This window comes from Chrysoperla carnea, chromosome 2, assembly GCF_905475395.1.
Source record: "Chrysoperla carnea chromosome 2, inChrCarn1.1, whole genome shotgun sequence".
Taxonomy (NCBI): domain Eukaryota; kingdom Metazoa; phylum Arthropoda; class Insecta; order Neuroptera; family Chrysopidae; genus Chrysoperla; species Chrysoperla carnea.
Window position 1 is genome coordinate 46959264 of NC_058338.1, and position 21000 is coordinate 46980263.

The 21000-nt window shown below is 28.2% G+C and overlaps 1 protein-coding gene across 2 annotated transcripts in view; it reads left to right on the plus strand.

Annotated features, from left to right (window-relative positions):
* Window positions 1–1246: 1246 nt before the first annotated feature.
* LOC123291696 (protein kinase C) overlaps window positions 1247–21000 on the plus strand; it is a 36501-nt gene continuing 16747 nt past the window's right edge. For both annotated transcript variants that reach the window (XM_044872070.1, XM_044872071.1), the window contains exons 1-3: window positions 1247–1807; window positions 15144–15204; window positions 15590–15752. In XM_044872070.1, coding sequence (XP_044728005.1) covers window positions 1469–1807; window positions 15144–15204; window positions 15590–15752 — 563 coding nt within the window. In that variant the 5' untranslated portion in view covers window positions 1247–1468. The remainder of the gene's footprint in view (window positions 1808–15143; window positions 15205–15589; window positions 15753–21000) is intronic.

A 21000-nucleotide genomic window follows, 5' to 3' on the forward strand; every position in this document is an offset into this window, starting at 1 on the left:
AGGTTGCTATTGGTACACCATGAAATAGATGGTTTAATGATTTGATTGAATGTAGAATTGAGGAGAATTGGCGAAGTCGCAGAAAGAATAGAAATTGGAAAGTTATAATTGAGAACAAGGCCCATCAAGAAAGTTGTAATGTAAGAGGATGGATAAATAAGTAAGTGGTGATAGATAAATAAGTAAGTAGCGACAGATAAATAAGCAAAAAGCCAATAAACAAATGATGGATTTATATTATAAGTAGTAGCCCAAGAGCACTTAATAAAGAGCTAAATTTTGAATGGATAGAGATTATTTCTATTCTAAAGCGGATGCCCGCATAAAGACAACACACTAATAAAGGAAAAAAATAGGAATGTCCTTCGAAGCCCTTTTTTATTTAATGTATCATTAGTAGAATATTAATTAATTACACTAAAACCATTAAATGTAAAATTGAAACCTCATTATGAAAGTATAAGGCATGCGTTTCCGCGTCCCAAAGTGATAAAAAGCACGTAATACGTAGTTTATCACCTATGTACATCACGCATGTTGCCTGCTTCATTAAATTTCCAAATGCTAGAAGTTCTTTACTCGATCCAAATTTAGTATTGCGAGTTCGTGTATCATGAGAAGAGTTTTTATGCTAGCGTGAGACTTTCCGACTTTGCTAAAATATCCATTAGAGTCTATTATTTTTGGGGCTTCGATATTCAGCTCATTAGCCCCCCTCTCAAACAAAGACATAGAGAATGAACTGAATATTCCCTAATTAGCTGTATAGTAAATACGGGAAAAAAATGAGCGAGATAAACCAAATATACGGCCAGAAGTTGTCTCTTTCTAGAATTTCTACAGGCAAATAGAAAAGAGACAGATATTGACCGCACAGTCGCTTTGTCTCTTTCTTTATGCGGGTATTGGTCAATCCATTCTCTATATCTTTGATTTCAATAATAGTTTAACTGTTGTTATATTGGCTATCTCGTTTTTGCTACTTCGAATTTTATCATTCTACATTTACACAGACACATGCATAGATTATATACATAGATAGAATCGTTTCGTATTCATGAGCCAAAACCGTGAACATATAAACAAATATGTCGATCTATTATTAGTTATAAATAAAACCGTATAATATTTGTGTGGCGCTACTAATATCACAAAGAAGACGGACTTGTCTAAGAACATATAGGATAGGATAGCAAATAGCACATACTATAGCATAGAGTGTTAATATTGGTGGTGGCGCCCGTGTGTACTGTGTATATAGTAGTGGTGTTCCAATGCAGTATAAATCAGACCATTTCAATGGTGGCTGTCAAGTATATTATATTTATGTTGTAAAATAAAAAGTGTGAGCCGCATGTAGTTCATGTATAAATAATTTTGGTGCTAAATCAATATATTATTTAATTGATTTGATTGTGTGTGTTAAAAATTAATTTTTAACAAACAAAATTCATTATAAGAAACACAAATGTTTACTGGAACCGTGCGTGTAAAAATATGTGAAGCTTGTGGACTGAGGCCGACGGATTTTCAAACACGACATAATATGACATTTGGTAAACCTGATGTCATTGATCCGTATGTATCAATTGATGTTGATGAAAATCATCTGGATCGTTCATCAACAAAACCAAAAACATTTGATCCGATATGGAATGAATGTTTTGTACATGAAGTACAGAATGGTGTCACCCTTGGTTTGACTGTGTTTCATGATGCTGCAATACCACCAGATGATTTTGTTGCTAATTGTAGCATACCATTTGAGGATTTATTAAATCGTGATAAAGATGCTGCCGATTTTTGGGTAATGTTTTAAGCTTCATTTTTTATAAATACCTATTTTGATGGAAAATTGTGTTGCTTATATGTAACATATATATGTATATAGAATGCCTAACGCGTTTGCGTCTCGCATTGGGTGTAAATGAATGGTACTGACCGAGACAGCGTGTGATATAAGATGATCTCTCTCTGTTTTCCTCATATTATTCAATTGAATATCTCGAATTTATATATTGAATGTACCTATATTATATACATAATTTTCTTATTTTCATTATAGATATGATAACACTAATAACCGTGTCTATGTGTCTGCTCGTCTGTCTGTTTATCGTTTGGTTTTGTTTGATGAACAATGTGAAAAACCTGTAAAAGATAATTTCTATTTCGATCGTCGTTATCGAAACTTCTTCAATGACGAAAAACTTTCTTATTTTCACTATTATAGGTATAATTTTTTATTGATAATCATGTTTGCTTGTCTACCGGTCTGTCTATTGTTCAATTGTAGGTATTTTTCAAAAAAAAAAAATTAAAATCCCAACTTAAAAGTTTTTTTTTCTTCCAAATATTCTTAATTAAAAACTTTTACTATGAAGGGTGCTCCAATCAGAACCTTGAATTTTCGTTTATACAATGTCCCACAGTAAATTATTATATAATTGAGCATGTTTTAATTAACTCGAACGTACTCTATGAACACCTAACGTTTCACTGATTTTATCGAACAGATTACGCAAAAAAATTTTTTAAATTTATTTGTTTGTATTATTAAAAATAATTCTTATTTGTAAACAAATATTATTACATAAATTATATAATTTTTGTGCACACTCTCATAATATGTTGGATTCTTGAAATTTTGAAAATATTTTTTTTTTTAAATTTGTGTCCCGCGTGATAATAAACTAGTAATTAGTAAACATAAAATATAATGGGATATTATAAATTTGTCTATCTTACTAATATTAAAATGATTAGATTGCGAGATAACTAATATTTCCACGAGGCAGCATTAAATAAGTCTCTACCCGCAGCGAATTACTCTACATTTGAAAATGACTGCAAATGCATAATAAAGTAAAATTGTGAAAAATATCAAATATTAAAATATTTATTTGAATAAACGAATAGAAAGAAACAAAAAAATTACACAGAAGTCGGGATTCGAATTCGAGCCCTCTAGATATCCGACTTAGTACGTAATCAATTCTATCACTTCTGTTCTATGTGAGTGACACAAATTATTTGTAACGTCTTCGTGTCTATATTCTATTTGTATGTTTGTGTATACAGAACTCACTAACGTTTGACACTGTTATACAATGTGATGCAAATTACATATTTTTATTATTAAATTAAATTTTACATTTATTTCAAATTTTGGTGTAGGTACTTTTGTTAAAATTTTAAACTAATTTAAATTTAAACAAATGAAGATAATAATTAACACAGTTAGTTGCTTAAATATCCTGCATTTGCTTGAATATCACTCTCATTGTTTGAAATTTTCAAAACTGTTAAATTACATAAAATACGTTCGTGTAGATAATAATATACCGAGCGTGTCATAATAAATGGTCAATAATCTAGAGAATGATAAGGCACGCCAAAACAATTTTGAAACAAGAATGGAAAGGCTTTCCTCCAGGGTTACAGACGTTATAAATTTAGCATACCATGTCGAATTTGTATCAAGCCCGTTGTGTTTTGGAAAATTCTTTCGAAATTTTGTTTCTTATATGAAAATGCTGTTTTTGGTGTACCTTGTCAACCTCTAGAGTCTAGATGATATTGACAATTTATTCTAATACATTCGTTATCACGATAAGTCCAGTCAAACTTTCGACAAACATTAATTTTTAATCTTAAAACCTTAAACGTAAATAAAATATCGTAAATATTAAATTCAGAGAAAGAAATGTTTAGTAAGTAAATTTTATTTTCTGTAACTTTGTCTATTATAAAATGTTTGATTCGACGAAGCCTTCTTTCGGTACACCGAACCCAAAAACTACAAAGGAACTTTCTTCTTAAAATTTTATCATTGTCATTATTCTGCTCTTCTAAATACGATTGTTTTGAGGCACCCTATATTAGTTATATCCCTTGTTATTTTAAAACTTTGCTGATAAATCTGTTAATATCGCTGATTTCTCTGAATTTCACGTTGGGCCCTTTTAGCCGTCTTAATTAATAGATAACTTGAAAAAATCCATAATTGTATATTGTGCAACAAGTTAAATTATTAATTTCGTTAAATTTTAAGTTTAAAAAGTGACAAAAAACAAGGTTTTAACATGGGACTAAATGCATAAATCGATATTTCTTAAAAATAATATCGATACTTTTACCAGTTATTTAAATTTTTAACAGAATATAAATAATTATTTAAACTTTTTAACAGAATTTAAAAAAAATTAAATCTTTTATTAATTTAAAATTATTTACAATTTACATCTTGTTTCCCTATGAACGAACATGGCAAAACAGGTTGGTGAATGAACGTCCTTAAGTGAATTTTCACTCAAGACCAAACACTTTTTTAAATTGGGAATTTTGTATTAAATTTTTACATAATTTAGATCTTGATATTAAAATTTTGAGTCATTATATTCACTAATTTTTGCGAGGAAAAAAACATGATCCTTTTATATAATCAAAAGTAAATACCCACTTAGATTTCATTTATAATAGTCATATAGTTTCATTAAAATTTTCAAATTTTTATCACTATTACTTATTTACGGAATTTTTTCGAAAGGAAATAGTGGTTAACCAAGCGATGTGGTCTGCTCTAATATTCAAATTTAGTTTACTAAAACAATCGTGATTAATCTTTCGTAGTAAATATCTAGATACTATCTGTCCTAGTAAAAAGAGAATCTTCAGATAAAAGGTTGTACATTTTTGTATGATCCTTATCCGTATACTTTGAAATAAAAACCAAACGGTTTAAGATATCAAAATTATTATTTTTTTTTATGTTTAAACAATTGCCTCATGAATTTTTTTAAAAATAATTTTATGTTAATAAACGCATCATACACGATCAAACGGTCTGTCTTTTCAAAAATACGATCCAATTACACTTCTATTTTTGTGTTGAGCAGATCTATTATTTCATAAAAGAAATTGATGACTTTATTCATGGTAGAGAGCTTTAATTGGGCATGTTTCGGATTTTACTCCATATTCAACTGCAGCAAAAAATACAAGTGTTTAAATTTATTTATTCACATAACATTTTTGGTTTAAATGGCTTCGTGAACAAGCATAGTTGTTGCTTTAGGTTAGATTATTTTGGCTGCCCGAGAGATACACTTAGGCCATAGAGCCCATTAACTTGGCTTTATATAGAAAACTTTTTTATTATAAGGTTTACGAAAAAAAGTTATTCTTTATAAAAATCCCTGCTTTCGAAAATATTAACATTCAGCTATTTACTTTTGGCATCGAATTTACAGGGTGCACAAATTGAAAAAGTTCCATAGGAATGTCGTAAATCGTCGACGTGCTATAAATGTAATTGTTCTTTTACAAAATTCTTTAAATACATTCCTATATATCTCGGGAGTGATTTCTTGTACTAAAAGGTCTACATTTCTAAACGATCATTAACATTCCTATCGAATTTGTTCAATTTGTGGCACCCTGTACATTTGATGTCAAAAGTGAATAGCTGAATGTTAATATTTTCGAAGACAGAGATTTTTATAAAGAATAACTTTTTTTCGTAAACCACGCTGTAGTGTTTTACCACCTTTTCCTTTGATAATTTCGTGCATCAGCTCCTCAATTATATACCATGCACTACGTCAACCCATCACGACCAATAATCAACCCATCACGATCAGCTTCTCAATTATTTTGAAGGGCTGAGTACTCCTCCTTAAACATATACTAGCTGGGTTGATGTAGTGCATGGTATCATGTACTACATCAACCCATCACGGCCTTTAATTAACCAACCCGCTACCCTAGGTATATCGCATACGGAATTGGTTACGCTTTAACCAATTGAGCTACTAGGAATGGCTTGAAGTGTAAATGGGCTGTATTTTATACAAAAGAAAATAATCTTGTTTTTTAAATTTAAAATTAAAAAAAAATCGTATTGATATTGATATATGTACCAGGAAAGATTGAAGAACGATTTTCCATTTAAATCGTATTTATATTGATATATGTACCAGGAAATATTGAAGAACGATTTACATTTAAATTCGCTCTCTCGATATTTACTAAAAAATTTTTTTCCCATCATTCCTGGTAAATAATATTTACTTTTATATTATCTACTATCAATCCCAGCAGAATAAGTTATGTACATATAATATGTTCATGTCGGATTAAAATCATGTATTCCTAGAGCAAAAAAAAAAAAAAAATATTCAAAAACTTCCTGGTAGAATGTGTTTTTTAGGTGTCAAATATCATTTGTAAGCCATGAGTTAGTTGTGCAAATATTTCTATTTGTTAATAAACAATAAATTGTTAATTAAATGAAACGATCCATGTAAAAGTTGACTTTAAAAATTAATGAATAGGTAACTTGTATTACGTATATGTTGTACATGCATAAGAGTTTTTGATTGTTTGACAAGGAGTCCGTCATAAAAAACACTAATCTTGTACGTATGTATAACATATACGTAATACAAGTTGCATATTTATTAATTTTGTAAGGTATATTTTTTTTTATGCTCGGTGTATGTAGGGAGGGGTAGTTTTATAACACCCTAATAGCACTAATTTTTTTCTACTTCAACCCAGTTTAAATTGTGTATGTAAAAGAAACAAATTTGCATCTTATATGCTTCTACATTTTAATTTATACTTGTTATACCCTGTAACGCTTAGAAATATTGATGATATGAGCAAAATTTTGGTATAGGCGTTCATAAAATCATCCAATAAGTCATTTCCGTTTATTCATCCGTTCGCCTGTCCGTGAGCCCGATAACTCAAAAACGATATGAGATATCAAGCTGAAAAATTAGATAGCCTGTTCAAGACGTAAAATGCGAATTTGAGTTCGTAAATGAGTAACATAGATCAATTGAGTCTTGGGTCCGTATGACACATCTTGTAAACCTTAAGATATAAAATAAAAGTTTAAATGTAGAAAATTTTCTCTTTTGTTACGATACATTTTTTTTTAATATCATTGTTTTCCCGATCATTTTCTGCAAAACTAGTAAGTTTATATTTTTGAAAAACGCAAAAAAGTTTTCTAGAAAATACTTTGAAAATTGAATGTGTTGGTTTTTTAAGCTTTTCGAATATTTAAAATAATGCAAGCAGTGATATTCAACATTGTATTTCAACAATTAATATAGACAATTGTTTATTTTCACTTGTAGTAAATGATTTCTAGAAATGTCAAAATAAACTGACTGATACTTATTCGTTGTGTGCGTAGTCATGGTAGGGATAATAAAATCGATGCCAGCGCTTTAAGTGAAAAATTTTGGAGATAAAGTGGGCTGTTATGACTAATTTGCAATTATTTACATGTTAATGATATAGAAACTGTCAAATTAAAATGATTGAAAAACACTAATTAATTAAACTTAATGCATTAAAAATTGTGAAAATAAGAAATCAAATTGTACAAATATTATTTTTCAAATGTTAATTATCGTAATTATTTATTTAAATTTGTGAAACAAGAATATTAAATTTTAAATGTAAGTTTTCAATGCAATCCACACAATTATATATGCATCCATTAATTCTATAATTAAAGTAGTGTATCGTTGTCATGGAAACGAAATTCACGCTCGGAGCGAATTGGGTAAAATTTTTACGTTATGAAGTTAACAGAACAGTGCACCAATCAAGCCACAGAAAATAATAAAGATATCATCTCTCTATATCTCTCTGAAGATAATATAAGATTAGTATAAGCATAGTCATACTTGATTATAATTCAGGAGATTAATAGCGATTAGGATGCTGACTATTAATATGTCTTATTGAAAATTATTGATCTTGGCATTGGGGTGAATTTGTATATGTATATTATACCTATCGCTGTCAGGTTTCTGTGCTTATGATCAAAGATAATCTGAAATCTATGAAACTAACGAAACTTAGGCAAAATAAATCAAGATACTGTTCGTTATGTGACAATTTCCTTGATAAAAATACATGAATGAATGCAAATCATTGAAATTCAAATAATTTTCCCAACGTATGTGAATAAAAAAAACTCAATCTTGATCCAAAACGTAAATGCGTCATAACTTTGTGTGTATATTCCTTTCAGAAAACTAAACTGTTGGACGTTCGTCTCGTAATCGTTCACAGTACAAATATATTCTGTCATTTTAAAATACACGTTGAACGGTTGAAGTACTTAACTATCTATATGTCAATGTGTTCTCTGATTTGATGATCATAATTTATTTTTATCAATCAAGAGATTCAAAAATATTGAATATAATTGAAAGGTTCGGGGAAAGAACAACCTATGTCATGCAGTTATTCAACTGAGATATTTGTAATAGGGAACTTACATTAATTTTTTTTGCCACAAATTCATATATAAATGAAATAATATTTCATCTAAAGTATATTTAAGTAATATTTAAAAAAATTTGCATTTTTTTTATTAATTATTAATAAAAAATAGTTATATTTTTGAATAAGCAGTGACGTATTTGCCCCCGATGAGGCTGTGAGCCAATCAAAAACACGCTAAATTCACATTTTCAGCTTGTTTCTATGCAAAATTATGTTATAATATAGTAAAAGCATGTTTAGAAACAATCCATTTATCATTCTGCATGTTATTTTATCATTTCCCTGTGCGGTGGCGTTGCTAAAACGATTTGTTGAAGTAACTATCGTTTGAATTTATACTTTCAAAAATTAATTTTCAATTGTAAAATTACATTAAAAATCATAATACCATGAACAATTCTTGTTTTTTGCCTGTTTCACTTGAGCATTGCATGTTATTAGACTGTATAAGAAATTATAAACGCTCCGCAACTACGCTTGTTTGCGTAAACGAATTTCGCCGTAGCATTCTACTACCTTTGCACTATAAAATGAAATTTTCAGTTATAAGAACATAAACATGTAACAATGCATGTTCTTCTTCTTTACCCTTCAATTATGTTACTTACCATAACCGATTTTATTCAATACTGATGTTTTCATACTCACAAAGCGTTTGTATATATGTACCTATATACATATGTCTTAATTTTAAAAAAATTTATAATTATTTTACTGCATTAGTTCCAGAATTATGTTTAATTTTACAGTATCTATAATTTGAAATCGATTACTCTCTCTCTGATATTAATATGAAAGGCTTTAATAAACAGGCCTTTCATAAAGTTTCAAAGTTTTTTTCAAACTTTCAACAATCTTTTACCAGTTGATTATTTTACCATCAATACAATCTAAATAAACACATTTGAAAAAATTTCCATCAAAAGTAAATTTGTTGAATTTTTTATTTGAATGTGTTTCATTCAACTAAACTACTACTAAATACAGTTGATAACAGTTTATTAAAAATCTTATTTTAGGAATTTCGTCAATTTGAGAGTCCTTTATGTTCCTGTGGACAACAATTCATGTTCAGTGCTACATAGAAAAATCAAAATCTGAGTAATTGAAAAATGTGAATTTATCAATTTGAAAGCTTTTTTCCCGCTTAATCTGATTATGGAACTAATTACTACAAAATAGAATGATCTCAATCAAATTTATTTATTATTTATTTGGTAGGACATTTTTCATCTAATTTCATCAATTTTTTGTTGGGTGGATGCAGAAAACCTAATTTAGCGCCTCGCAGGATTTGTATAAATTTTAAAACAATTTTGTAAATTTTGATATCCTAAGCACTAAAACTTTTCACACAATAACTCTATTCGTGTATTTATTGAATAAATGGAATTTTTTAGTAATATAGGCAATATTACAGTTCTTGGTATATTTGAATTTACAGAATTATTTTATTGATTTAAATGTTCTGAAAAAATTCATACAATTCCTGCTTAAACAATAATCTAGCAATTAAACGTAAAAGATCATAAAGAATATTATTTGCTTTATTTTAATAATAAACTGCATAGATAGTAAACTTATAAATATTTTCGAAAATTCGATTCTGCATGCAAGGAATAGTATAGAAGCATTTAAAACCTATTTTAAATAAAGCGAGTTAATCTACAAAAATTTCGATTTCCATAGCGTGTGTAGGATATTTAACATAGTTAGTAAGATTTTAGGGGCCGTTCATAAACTACGTTATGGTTTATTACGCCATTTTTAGCCCTATAAATATTACATCACGAAAGCTAGCCCTTCTCCTATAAATAGTTCATTTCGATTAATTATACACAAATATTGATATTTTAAAATATTTATAGTTTCAATAATAAAACTTCAATAAATATCTAAACTACGGGCGACATTTTTCCTTAGATCCTTCGCCCCCATTATCACATCTTATAACTACATTTAAATTCTTATACACACCATGAATATCGAGTTTTTTGTAGATTGGTGAGTTTTATTTGAAATAGAGTATATATGGTTCTTTTTATTTGATTAACCTAAACTAAATGTTCAAAAAGTAAATTTGAATGTCAATAGTCAGCTGGAGATCAGGAGATTCAGATAACTCCCGATGGAAATATATTTTTGGACAGCTGATATATAGTTTATTCTGTAGTGTAGACAGACAATTTAAAAATTGAAATGCTAAATAATAAGAATATTATTTGGTGGTAAAAATATTAATTGGCGCATTTTTTGATATTTAATTTTAGAATATTTTCACACAACAAACAACATACACATGTCATGCGAATGTCTGTGTTGTCTAAACACAGTCTCAAATAATAATAACACAATCATTATAGTACGGATGTCAGCGGTATATATTAGGACAAATTTTGCATTTTATTCTGATGTAAAACGCTTATTTGCAACTTTCGGGAAGTAAAAACAGTTTTTTCCAAATTTATGAAATTATTGTATTTTTCTTAGGATTGTACGCCTTAGGATTGGGGCTTGTAAAAATAATGAAATTATTGTAAGCATACAATAATTCTAATTCATACATTGTTTGTCTGCCAACCCTGGCATAATTTTAAATAACAAAAAAATTTGTTAACGCCTGTACAAGGGGAGCGTTTCTGGACACATGCTCTTTATACCAAAATTTTGTTTGTTTTGATGTATCTTATTATCCCTTAGATAAACAATTTATTCTGATACACTCGGTATTTAACTCATTATCACTAAACACATAATTTTCAAGTTATTCGAGAAAACTGATTTTTAGGTAACCGTCTCCCATATATACCGATACATGTTCTACCTAGACATCACTTCTTGCTAGTTACCTATGGGCATCTATTTATTACTCACCAGCAAAAGCGTTTTGAATCAGAATAAAATGCAAGGCTGATTCCGCTAATAGCCGTACTAACCATTAATAACACTAGACGAAAAATTATTGATAAAATTCATTAAATACAGACAGGTTTATAAAATTTTTTTTTTAATTGTACGAAAAAATAACCCCGGAGCAGCAGAGCTCCATCACTAAAGTCACATTCATCTTCATTAAATCTTTCTTACTGTTACATGCTTATTATTGAAATGGGATTTTTTATCTTTTGTCAAAAACATGAAATGTCTTCAAACAAAACTGCTTAAAAACACGATCTTGTAGCATAAAAAAGAGGAGGTGAGGATCTGAGAAGTGGGAAGATACTACCTTGAAAAGGCGTATTCTTGATACTAGCCCAACTTAAATCCCAAATTTCAACCCTTTAGCTCGATTGGATGAACAATGGAGATTTAAAATGTTTAAAATCGTGAAAACTATGATTTTGTGGTATAAAAAGGGAGGTGAAAATGAACACTTCCAAAAGGTACATCTTGACACTAACCCAACGTATACTCAGTGTCACAAAAAATGCTCGTTTTAAAACATTCTAAGTGTTACTATTATAACATAACATATAATGAGTACGCTTAGAATGTTTTAACTGTGGCACTTTTTTTGACAGTGAGTGTACGTACCGATTTTCAATTTGGCGAGACTGAGTAATCCATGATACGAATTTATAACACACTTTGCCCTTCATCGTTTAACTTCGATACAGTGCATAAGTCTATATTTTCGTGGAAAATATGATTAAAAATTTATATTTGTTATCGAACAAGACTAGTATTATTTTAAGGGAAAAATAGTTTGGGTTAAATTGGTTGATTTTTTATATGACGTAGTTGTGGTTATTCGAAACAAATGTGTTCATTGACAGTAACTTTAGTCGATTTCGATGAAATAAACAAATAAGAATCCGTTGTGTATATGTTTTTACGAGTCTGCCTAATAATTTGTTAATCTAATTATTGGATTCATCCCGAATCGATTGTAAGAATTGAATTTCAAACTTTCAATTAATGCTTACAATCAGCATAATTATTATAAGTACATAGAGATGTGAACAGAAAAATGTCGAAAAAGCGGTTTTTAAAAAAATTAATAAATATTCGTTTTGCATGCTTCTTTGTTTATAGTTCAGTGTAGTTAAGATTTTGACTTTAAGAACCGATCAAAGTTTACAAGTCGCATCATTTTTTGTAAGCATAGTTATTAACACAAATGCAATCAAACTATTGCTAATTATTAAACTTTTGTTTTGATCATTTTTTCATAAATTATGCAACTGTATTTCCACTTACCACCCACTCTGTAATGTATATACTTTTCTGTTGTGTTTATTTATATTCAATTTTCTTTTGAAATTATTAAATTGTAATACAATATATTTTAACAAATGCAACGCTTGTTCTGCAAAAGGATTGTGTGTTCAATAAAATATATTTATTCTAAACGATTCCAAAAAATTGATTTAAGTAACAAATTTTCGAAAAAAAATAAATACAGTGTGTACTGATGACGTTCAAAGAGGATAAAAACATTGTTTTTTTTTTGTTTTTTTTTTTTTTTTTTTTTTTTAAATTTTAAGACAAAAAGTCGTTTTTTTACAAAAATTCCAGTTTGTTTACTTTCTTCTTTTCAACTGACTGTACTCAACTTGTTGAGGAATGTTTGTAGTCAGCGTATTATTAACTTCGTTAGTTTCCAAGACTCACAACCATAGAGGAAGACCGATTTAATGCTCGAGTTAAAATTCTAAACTAAGTCTTCCTTTTTATCTCTGAACTTCTGCAGACCGATATAAAAAACGTAAAAGTTGTCCTTGCTTTGTTGAGCCTGATTCAAGCCCTTTCAACCTTCATTCCCCACTGTAATCCTCTGTTTTGATTCATTGCTTTTCTCTTCATTAGATCTAATACCGCCAGGAAAAGAATGGGTGAAAGTAAACAACTCTGCTTTGCTCCTGATTTTGTGTTTATTGGATCCGACTGCTTCATACAATGTTTTTATAATTTATACTTGGTTTTTAAATTGAACAAAAAACTATGGCCTAAACTTATTTTTTAGTCTTTTACCCTAAAGAGAGTAATAATAGGAGATGAAAGCGTCACTACAAAATGTGAAACTGAAATAATAAACACAATATCTTTTCACACCAAAATAATAAAATCGATAAAATTGTGAACAATAGGAGGAAATTGACGGCATATGAAGTAAAGGTTATAACACAAGATAATCTTTGTATTTAAAATTGAAGTTGCCCAGCGAAGCGGTTGTTCACACTTTCACAGCTAGTCTTGGTAGTGAATTTCAAAAAATTTGAACGTTTGAGGAAAATATTGACCTTAACTAAACAAGATTGTCAATATTATCCGAAATCTGTCAATTTTTATTGATAATATTGACAAACATGTAATATAGTATAACATAAGAGATAGCAACGTCAAGAAACTTGATTTGAATACGGTTCAATTTTGGATGTTTATTTTGTGTTGAAATTAGGTAGGAATGAAGTATGTCTGGCACCTGACACCTGAGAGTGATTGCGTTTACTGTTGTGCATTACAGAAAGAATTTGAGAAAATTTTTATATTGAAAATCATTTTAAGACAATATAAATTATATTTGTCAGACAGTTTTATCGTTGCTAAAAAAACGCATTTAAATCAATCTGATGTGGCTGTAATTTTAACATGATTTAGTTTTATAGTTAACAAATGTAATTTTAATTTACCAGGAAGAACTTCGGTTGCTTTAATAGCGCGAATGCATCCTTAATAAACGCAACCGCTTTCAGATGCAAGCGGTACTTCACATTTTCCTAATTTCCTTTGTAAATTTGATGCAAACGCTGGAAGAATAAGGCAATTTAATTTTCAAACGCTCCTAATATATGTTATCATTTTTTTTATTTTTACCTCTGTCGGTACATACTTTTTGTAAATTTTCTTTCTGGAAACAAACAAACAAACGATTGCCACACTGTACGTTATATGTTAATGATAATCCACTTTCTAATAAAATTAGATAAATCATAAACTTTTTGAATTGGAATAAATTAAGACAATTTTGAACCGGATATATATGTAACTCAGATTCTGGTGACAACAAACAATATATAATACATGTATGTGCATCATTTTGAAAACAAATTTAGAAAATATGTTCTGTAAAGTCAAATTTAATTTAAATAAGTATTAAAAAAATTAAAAAAACCATTAATATTCATGGGAACATCCGATACTTTTAATGTCGCTGGAGAACTTATTTAAAAGATTTGTCACAGAGAAATCCGTCTAACCATCTGGTATCTGATGCTGATCCAAACCATTCGTTTTTATATTATTTAATTTTTTTAATCATTATTCCAAATTAAATAAACATTTATGTTATATGCAAAAATTAAAATAAAAACTGTCAGGGAATGTAGTCCAAGGTATTAGGGTTAAAAAATTACGTATTCCATTTACTAGAAATTATTTCTTCTGCTCTTATAAATCAAAGGCTAGTTACATTTTACTAAGCAAAATAATTTGGTCGCAATATAAGCCCCATTTGACCACAACAATGATCGAAATTTATTTGATATTTTTGGTATACGATTCGGAATTCTCGAAAAAATAACTTTTCTAAATTTATCATTTGTTGTAAAATTTTTTAAGGGTTTTAGTAGCATAATATTCATGTTAGGGAAAAAGAAAAGTTTCGAACTTAAACTTAATGGTTTTCTTTTTTTTTTTAATATTTTTCGAAATGAAATATATTTGTCGAGATCTTGCAGCGTTCCAATTCTTTATGACACACTGTATGTACTCAGTAGAAAACTTCCCACTCCTGGTGAAATTATTCAGACTGTACATTATAATTATAATCTCTTAAAGTGCTGAATAAAAATCATATTTTAAAAATTTTATGATTTTGGTTTCAGGTGGACTTAGAACCTCAGGGAAAAATTCATATACAAGTGGACTTAAAATGGAATTCACAAGGTTAGTAATAATTGTAGTAGCTTTATTCCTAATTTCGAAGTACTGGTTCGAACCTTCGATGACGTCTTCTTTTACTTTTTATATTGTAATAGCAAATCAAAATTGTTTACAATTTTGCTTTATAATTCATAAACTATAAACAAAATAATATTTTGTCCTTGTAAATGGATACCAGATGTGTTCTTGGAGACATTTTTAAGTAACTTAAAATCGTATTCGGACAATTTCTTTTATACTTCAATTTTATATCTCGTTGAGTGACCAACTATCGAAAAAATATGCCAAGACGATGTAATATGGACTCTTTCAACAGTGATTTAGGTTTATAGTAAAAAATTACAGTTTACAAACGGAAATTTCTTAAACTTCTTATTAAATTTTATAGGCGATTCGCAACCATTGAAACCGCGCGAATTCAAAGAACGGCAAGGTTTAAATCGTCGGCGCGGTGCCATGCGTCGACGTGTACATCAAGTAAATGGTCACAAATTTATGGCAACATTCCTGCGACAGCCAACTTTTTGTTCACATTGTCGAGAGTTTATTTGGTAAGTGGAAAGTTATTCCTTTAAATATTTTACATTATTTTAATTTTTTATTTTAGTATTTTTGAGTTGGAATCATTTTTGGGATAAAATTCATTTTATTTTTCTTATTATAAATATCAATTTGTTTGTCCTCTTTGCTGTTTATTTATTAGGGATAATAATATGTATTTGGGTTTAACTCAGGATGTTTCAGAAATAATTATTTTTTGGTAGCAATGAATTTCAAGATTATTTCTGTAACATTTTGTGTATCATCATTTCATTACAAAAATATGGGATCAAATATATCAAAGAGAATATTTTGTTTTTAATATTTCTATTAACAATTGATTATACAGATGATTCAAGAATCATTTTACGTATATGTTGAAATAAAACCATTCATTGTTGATATCCGGCACTTAAAATTATAAATCCGTTTTATGTATCTTTTTATGTAATTCTATAGGATATGGAAAAACCCTTCCAAACCGTTCATCACAGATATTAAATTACGAAATATTTTTCAATTTTGTTTGCCCCAACTGTTGAGGTAATATAATGTCGGATTTCGGCTGAAATTAGGATGCTAAAGTTCGTTCTTATCTTTGAATAATTATTTAGAAGATAATAATTGTGAAATTTAATCCATAATAGAATTGGGAATTGACAAATCAAAATATATATTTGTGCTCAATAGACCTTTTCATTTTAAAATCACGATTCACTTTTGTTTCGGATTAAATAATTTATAACCAATGTGATAAAATGAATAACAAATATATTATGTGTTAGTCCAACTTATTGCTGTCAGTCGAAAAATAATAAATAATAAACTCTGCACTTACGCTTATATAATGTTGCATTTTTATAAGCCTTTTCATCATGCCATAAGCGTAAGTGCAGAGTTTATAGTTATATATATATATATATATATATATATATATATATATATATATATATATATATATATATATATATATATATATATATATATATATATATATATATATATATATATAATCCCTTTTTGTAAAAAAGTCTGGAAATGGAATGGACTAATTAGGTGCTTTTATGAACACCTATACCAAAATTTTGTTCGTATCATCAATATTTCTAATACTATTTACAAAAATACTTCATTATTTTGTAAAATTATTAATTTTTAAATTATCGATTTTAAAACGGAGTCTATCTACAGCGGTTGTCAATCAATTAGGTTTACCGTATACTACTTTCTCTCCAAGTCTCATGTAAGAAGACAGCCAGGTTGTGCCATCTCTATGTTAATGAATGTTTTAGAAATAATTGTTTCATAAAATAAAATTAAATGGATAGGTAATGATTTTTTAATCACCTGTATTATTTAACTTACGGAATTATTCAGTAAGATGTTACCATTTATATGTATTTGTCTATCCTTGTTTAACACACCGATAGTCAAATACGATTAAAATGGTATCATCTTAGTGAACAATCCTGTATCATGTATTAAAAAGTTTTGTTTAATTCTTGGAGAAAATGTTTGCGGAATTTTTAAAAGGTTTTATTTAACGACATCTGTTTATTATAAATAAACAGAAATTGCTTAAGGAAGTACGAGCACCAAGTCAATTTTAAATAAAAATCTTTAAAATTTAGAAAAAAAAACAGTTGTATCCGACTACTTTAGGATGTATGAGCACGGTAGTGGGGACACAAATTTAAAAAAGTATATATTTTCAATTTTGATGGTGAATTATGTTATAACTTGACAATATAAAACGAATGTTAGAATAAAATTTTTCAATATCTGCAGTGATTTTCAAAATACCGAAAGTTGAAAATTTTACCACCAAAAATTTATTTCGAAAAAATACACACGCATTCTTGCCAAAAACTTAAATTAAATTTTAAACGTTTTTTAAACTGTCAAAAACGCGGGCATCCAATTTGATGACGTAATATGGGTATCACTATACGAAATACCACAAATAATTTTGACAGATATATTCATAGAGATCTGATTATAATATAATATATTATACCCAACTGTCTACACTGAACTAACTGATGGTCTATGACATCACAGCAGGGCTTACCCACGTTTTAGGTCACGTGATATACAGTTTAAAAATTACGATTTTTAAATTTAATATTTTAAAAGAAAAAAGTGCTTTTATGGCTCGAAATCAGAATATTTAAGTATATTTTTACATAAATTTTAACTTTTTTCAAATTTCATGATTTATTTTTGACTAACGATAATACCCTATTATTAAGCTTTCAGTATTTTGAAAACCAAGGCAGATATGGCAGATATCGAAAAATTGTATTATTATACTTATTATTTGTCTACATTCATGAAGTTATAACAAAATTCATCATCAAAGTTGAAACTAAGGTACAAATTATTTCAACCCAACAACTCTAAAATTGCCTTGTACTACCTTAATACAGTTTTTTTTAGTAAATTAATAGATAAATTTCCAAAATAAAACTTTTTTCAAATCTAGAATGCATTTTCTTTTTTTTAACTATCATATTTTTACAAATATTAATACAGTTTTACTGCATTTAATTTTCAATTATTTTTGTGTTTTTGAAAAAATTTTTGTCTAACGTTTCTTGTGTTAAATTTGATCTTATTTCACATTAAAAAAAATCATTTTATCTTTAAAAGTGAAAACTATACAGACTTATTAGATTTATAGAATTACACCATTGTTGAGCAAAGAACTTTTGTATGATGCATTTGTACTATAAAAGTTATTTGCTCAAAATGACTAAAACTTCTTTTTTTCTTGAATTTGTGTTTGCCCAAAAATTTCTTAAAACTGTTGAATATATATACATTTTTTTTAAATAAAATGTGGTATCTGTCAATTTGACCCATTTTTATTGTACGGCGTAGACAGTTTAAGTCAATATTGTTGAGACTGCATAAGTAAAAAAATATTGTACTTTAAACCCCAACAATAATTTAATTGATAAAAATATTGACAATTTTTTGATTAATGTTGCGTATAAATTTTTGTCGTAGAACAGACAACAGTTTATAAGAAATTTGTGAATTCTTGTAGCGATTTCTTGATTTTTATGAAAATTAAGATTAAATTTGTGTGTTTATAATTGTAATGTGTACAATAAGATGTGTTAAAATTGTTCCTACTCCAACTACGAAAATTTAGAAAGTAATGATGGAAGAAATACTTGCTGATATTTTTACCAATTATTGTGTTCAAGAGATGCTTGGAGGTAATTACATTGTTAGAAATAATTTTGGGAAGTTTTTTTTTTATTTAGATGATGCTTTACGAAATTATTTCCTTTTATTATTTAAGCTTTTAGCTTTATACTTCCCGGGTAAATATTATTTATTGCTATTCATTTGTATACCTTTTTACAAAAAATTTTTTAAGTTTTTATGATAAAAGTAATAAAAATGGATGAATAATTAATAACATTAAAACTTTTTGATATGACCCCGAAATTAGAATTTTTCAAACTTGTTACATACCGTCAATTTTAGTGCTATGTCCTACGAGAGTAATCTGATACTTGAATACTAGCTTGAGACCTGATTGACCTGAGAAGCATTGTGTATCGTTTTTCACAAGGATATTATTGATCAGGATATTACTAAGATTATTATTGAACGATATATTTTTGGCAGGATTTTTTTGAACGGGGTATTTTGTGGAAGACACTTCTCAGCGTTTTTCCTGCCTCTTTAAGCCTCGCAAATAGTAGCTTGCATTATACGAGTCATAATTAGCGAATTTGTTGGATGTCTGGGAACTGGATGAAAATTTCTGTCCTTTGAAAGCATCATTTAACTCGAAAAGTAGAAAATAATAATCTGATTATGAAATCAGTTTAAAATGCCGAGTGCTTATCGATCAATTCGAATAAGAAGTTTCGCCATAAGAAATTTGAAGTAATAAGTAGTACGCCGTTTTTACTGTTTTATCTTTTTACTGGTCATGACACCTGCTAATTTAAATTCATTGTGCCAAATTATGACTTAAGGTTTTGATATAATTTTGCTATTCTATAATTAATTTGCCACAGAAGAAAATTAAACTAAATAAGTTTATAAAAAATTAATAGAATAAAGAAATAGGAAACAGGAACATTTTTTATGAATATAATATTTTGTATGATAGCTAAAGTATCTTACGAAAAGTAAACTCCTTAAATTCACGTCATACAACTTTCTAAACAATACTCATGGTAATACGTCAACATTGGTAAAAAAATTAATAAAAATTTCCAAATGTGACTAAAGAAATTTTTTGAGGTGATTAATACATAAGTGATGTAATTTTATATCATCAACTGATTTCATATTACAAGACATTACAACCGTCACCGTCATTTACAGCTCCACTGATTTTTTATTCTCTAAAATACAGCTTTTTAATGTCGTAAAATTTAAATTTAACAATTTAAAAGTATGACTGGGGGGGGGGGTTAAAAACAGCTTTTATGTGAAAAGAATGTTAGTTGAGTTTAGAAATTTTAAATTTAGTTAAGATTACCTCGAAAAAAATCGGTCAATGGCTACGAAAAGAAATTTATAAGTGTCAAGAGTTTGTAGCAAAATATTCAATTTTAAAGTAAAGTAAAAAAAATTATCGCTTTTACCAAATCTATAGCTTTTTGAAAGTGCTTCTTGAACAAAATGAACTCTGGCAACCCTGACACACATTATTAATAATAAATAAATATTATGTACTTTGGTATTTGTCTTCCTTTTAATTTAACTTTATTTTTATAAAGAAGATGATTCTCACTTTTGTTCATGTATTGAAAGCGAAGCTGTAAAGTTGAATATATAGTTAGATATTTTCTCCAATTAAAATTTTAAGGCTCTTCTCCAAAACGTAATTGTAATTATAGTATACTGATTATTTTCGAAAGCAAGTGGTATAGCAAGTGTTCAAAAGCTTGTCTTCCTCTTTGCACTTCCTGAGGTAATTTTCGTTTTCGATTATGTATTTCTGGAAACTCATAATTTCTTGCGATTAAATCGGTCGGATGCAGACAGATTATTTCCTGTGTTTTATGAATAGTCAGCATACTTTTGTCTTTATCTATATTGAGCTGCAATAAAATCTTAGTACTTTTGTCTTTATCTATATCGAGCTGCAAAAAAACCATTTTTAAGGTACTGTCCGATAAAAATGTTAAAATTAGCATTTTCGCACAGAGGTTGACCGATACTTTATAACAGTTTCTTAAAAGTCTTTATTCTTCACCTATTCCTAGTGCACCGGCCCTTGCG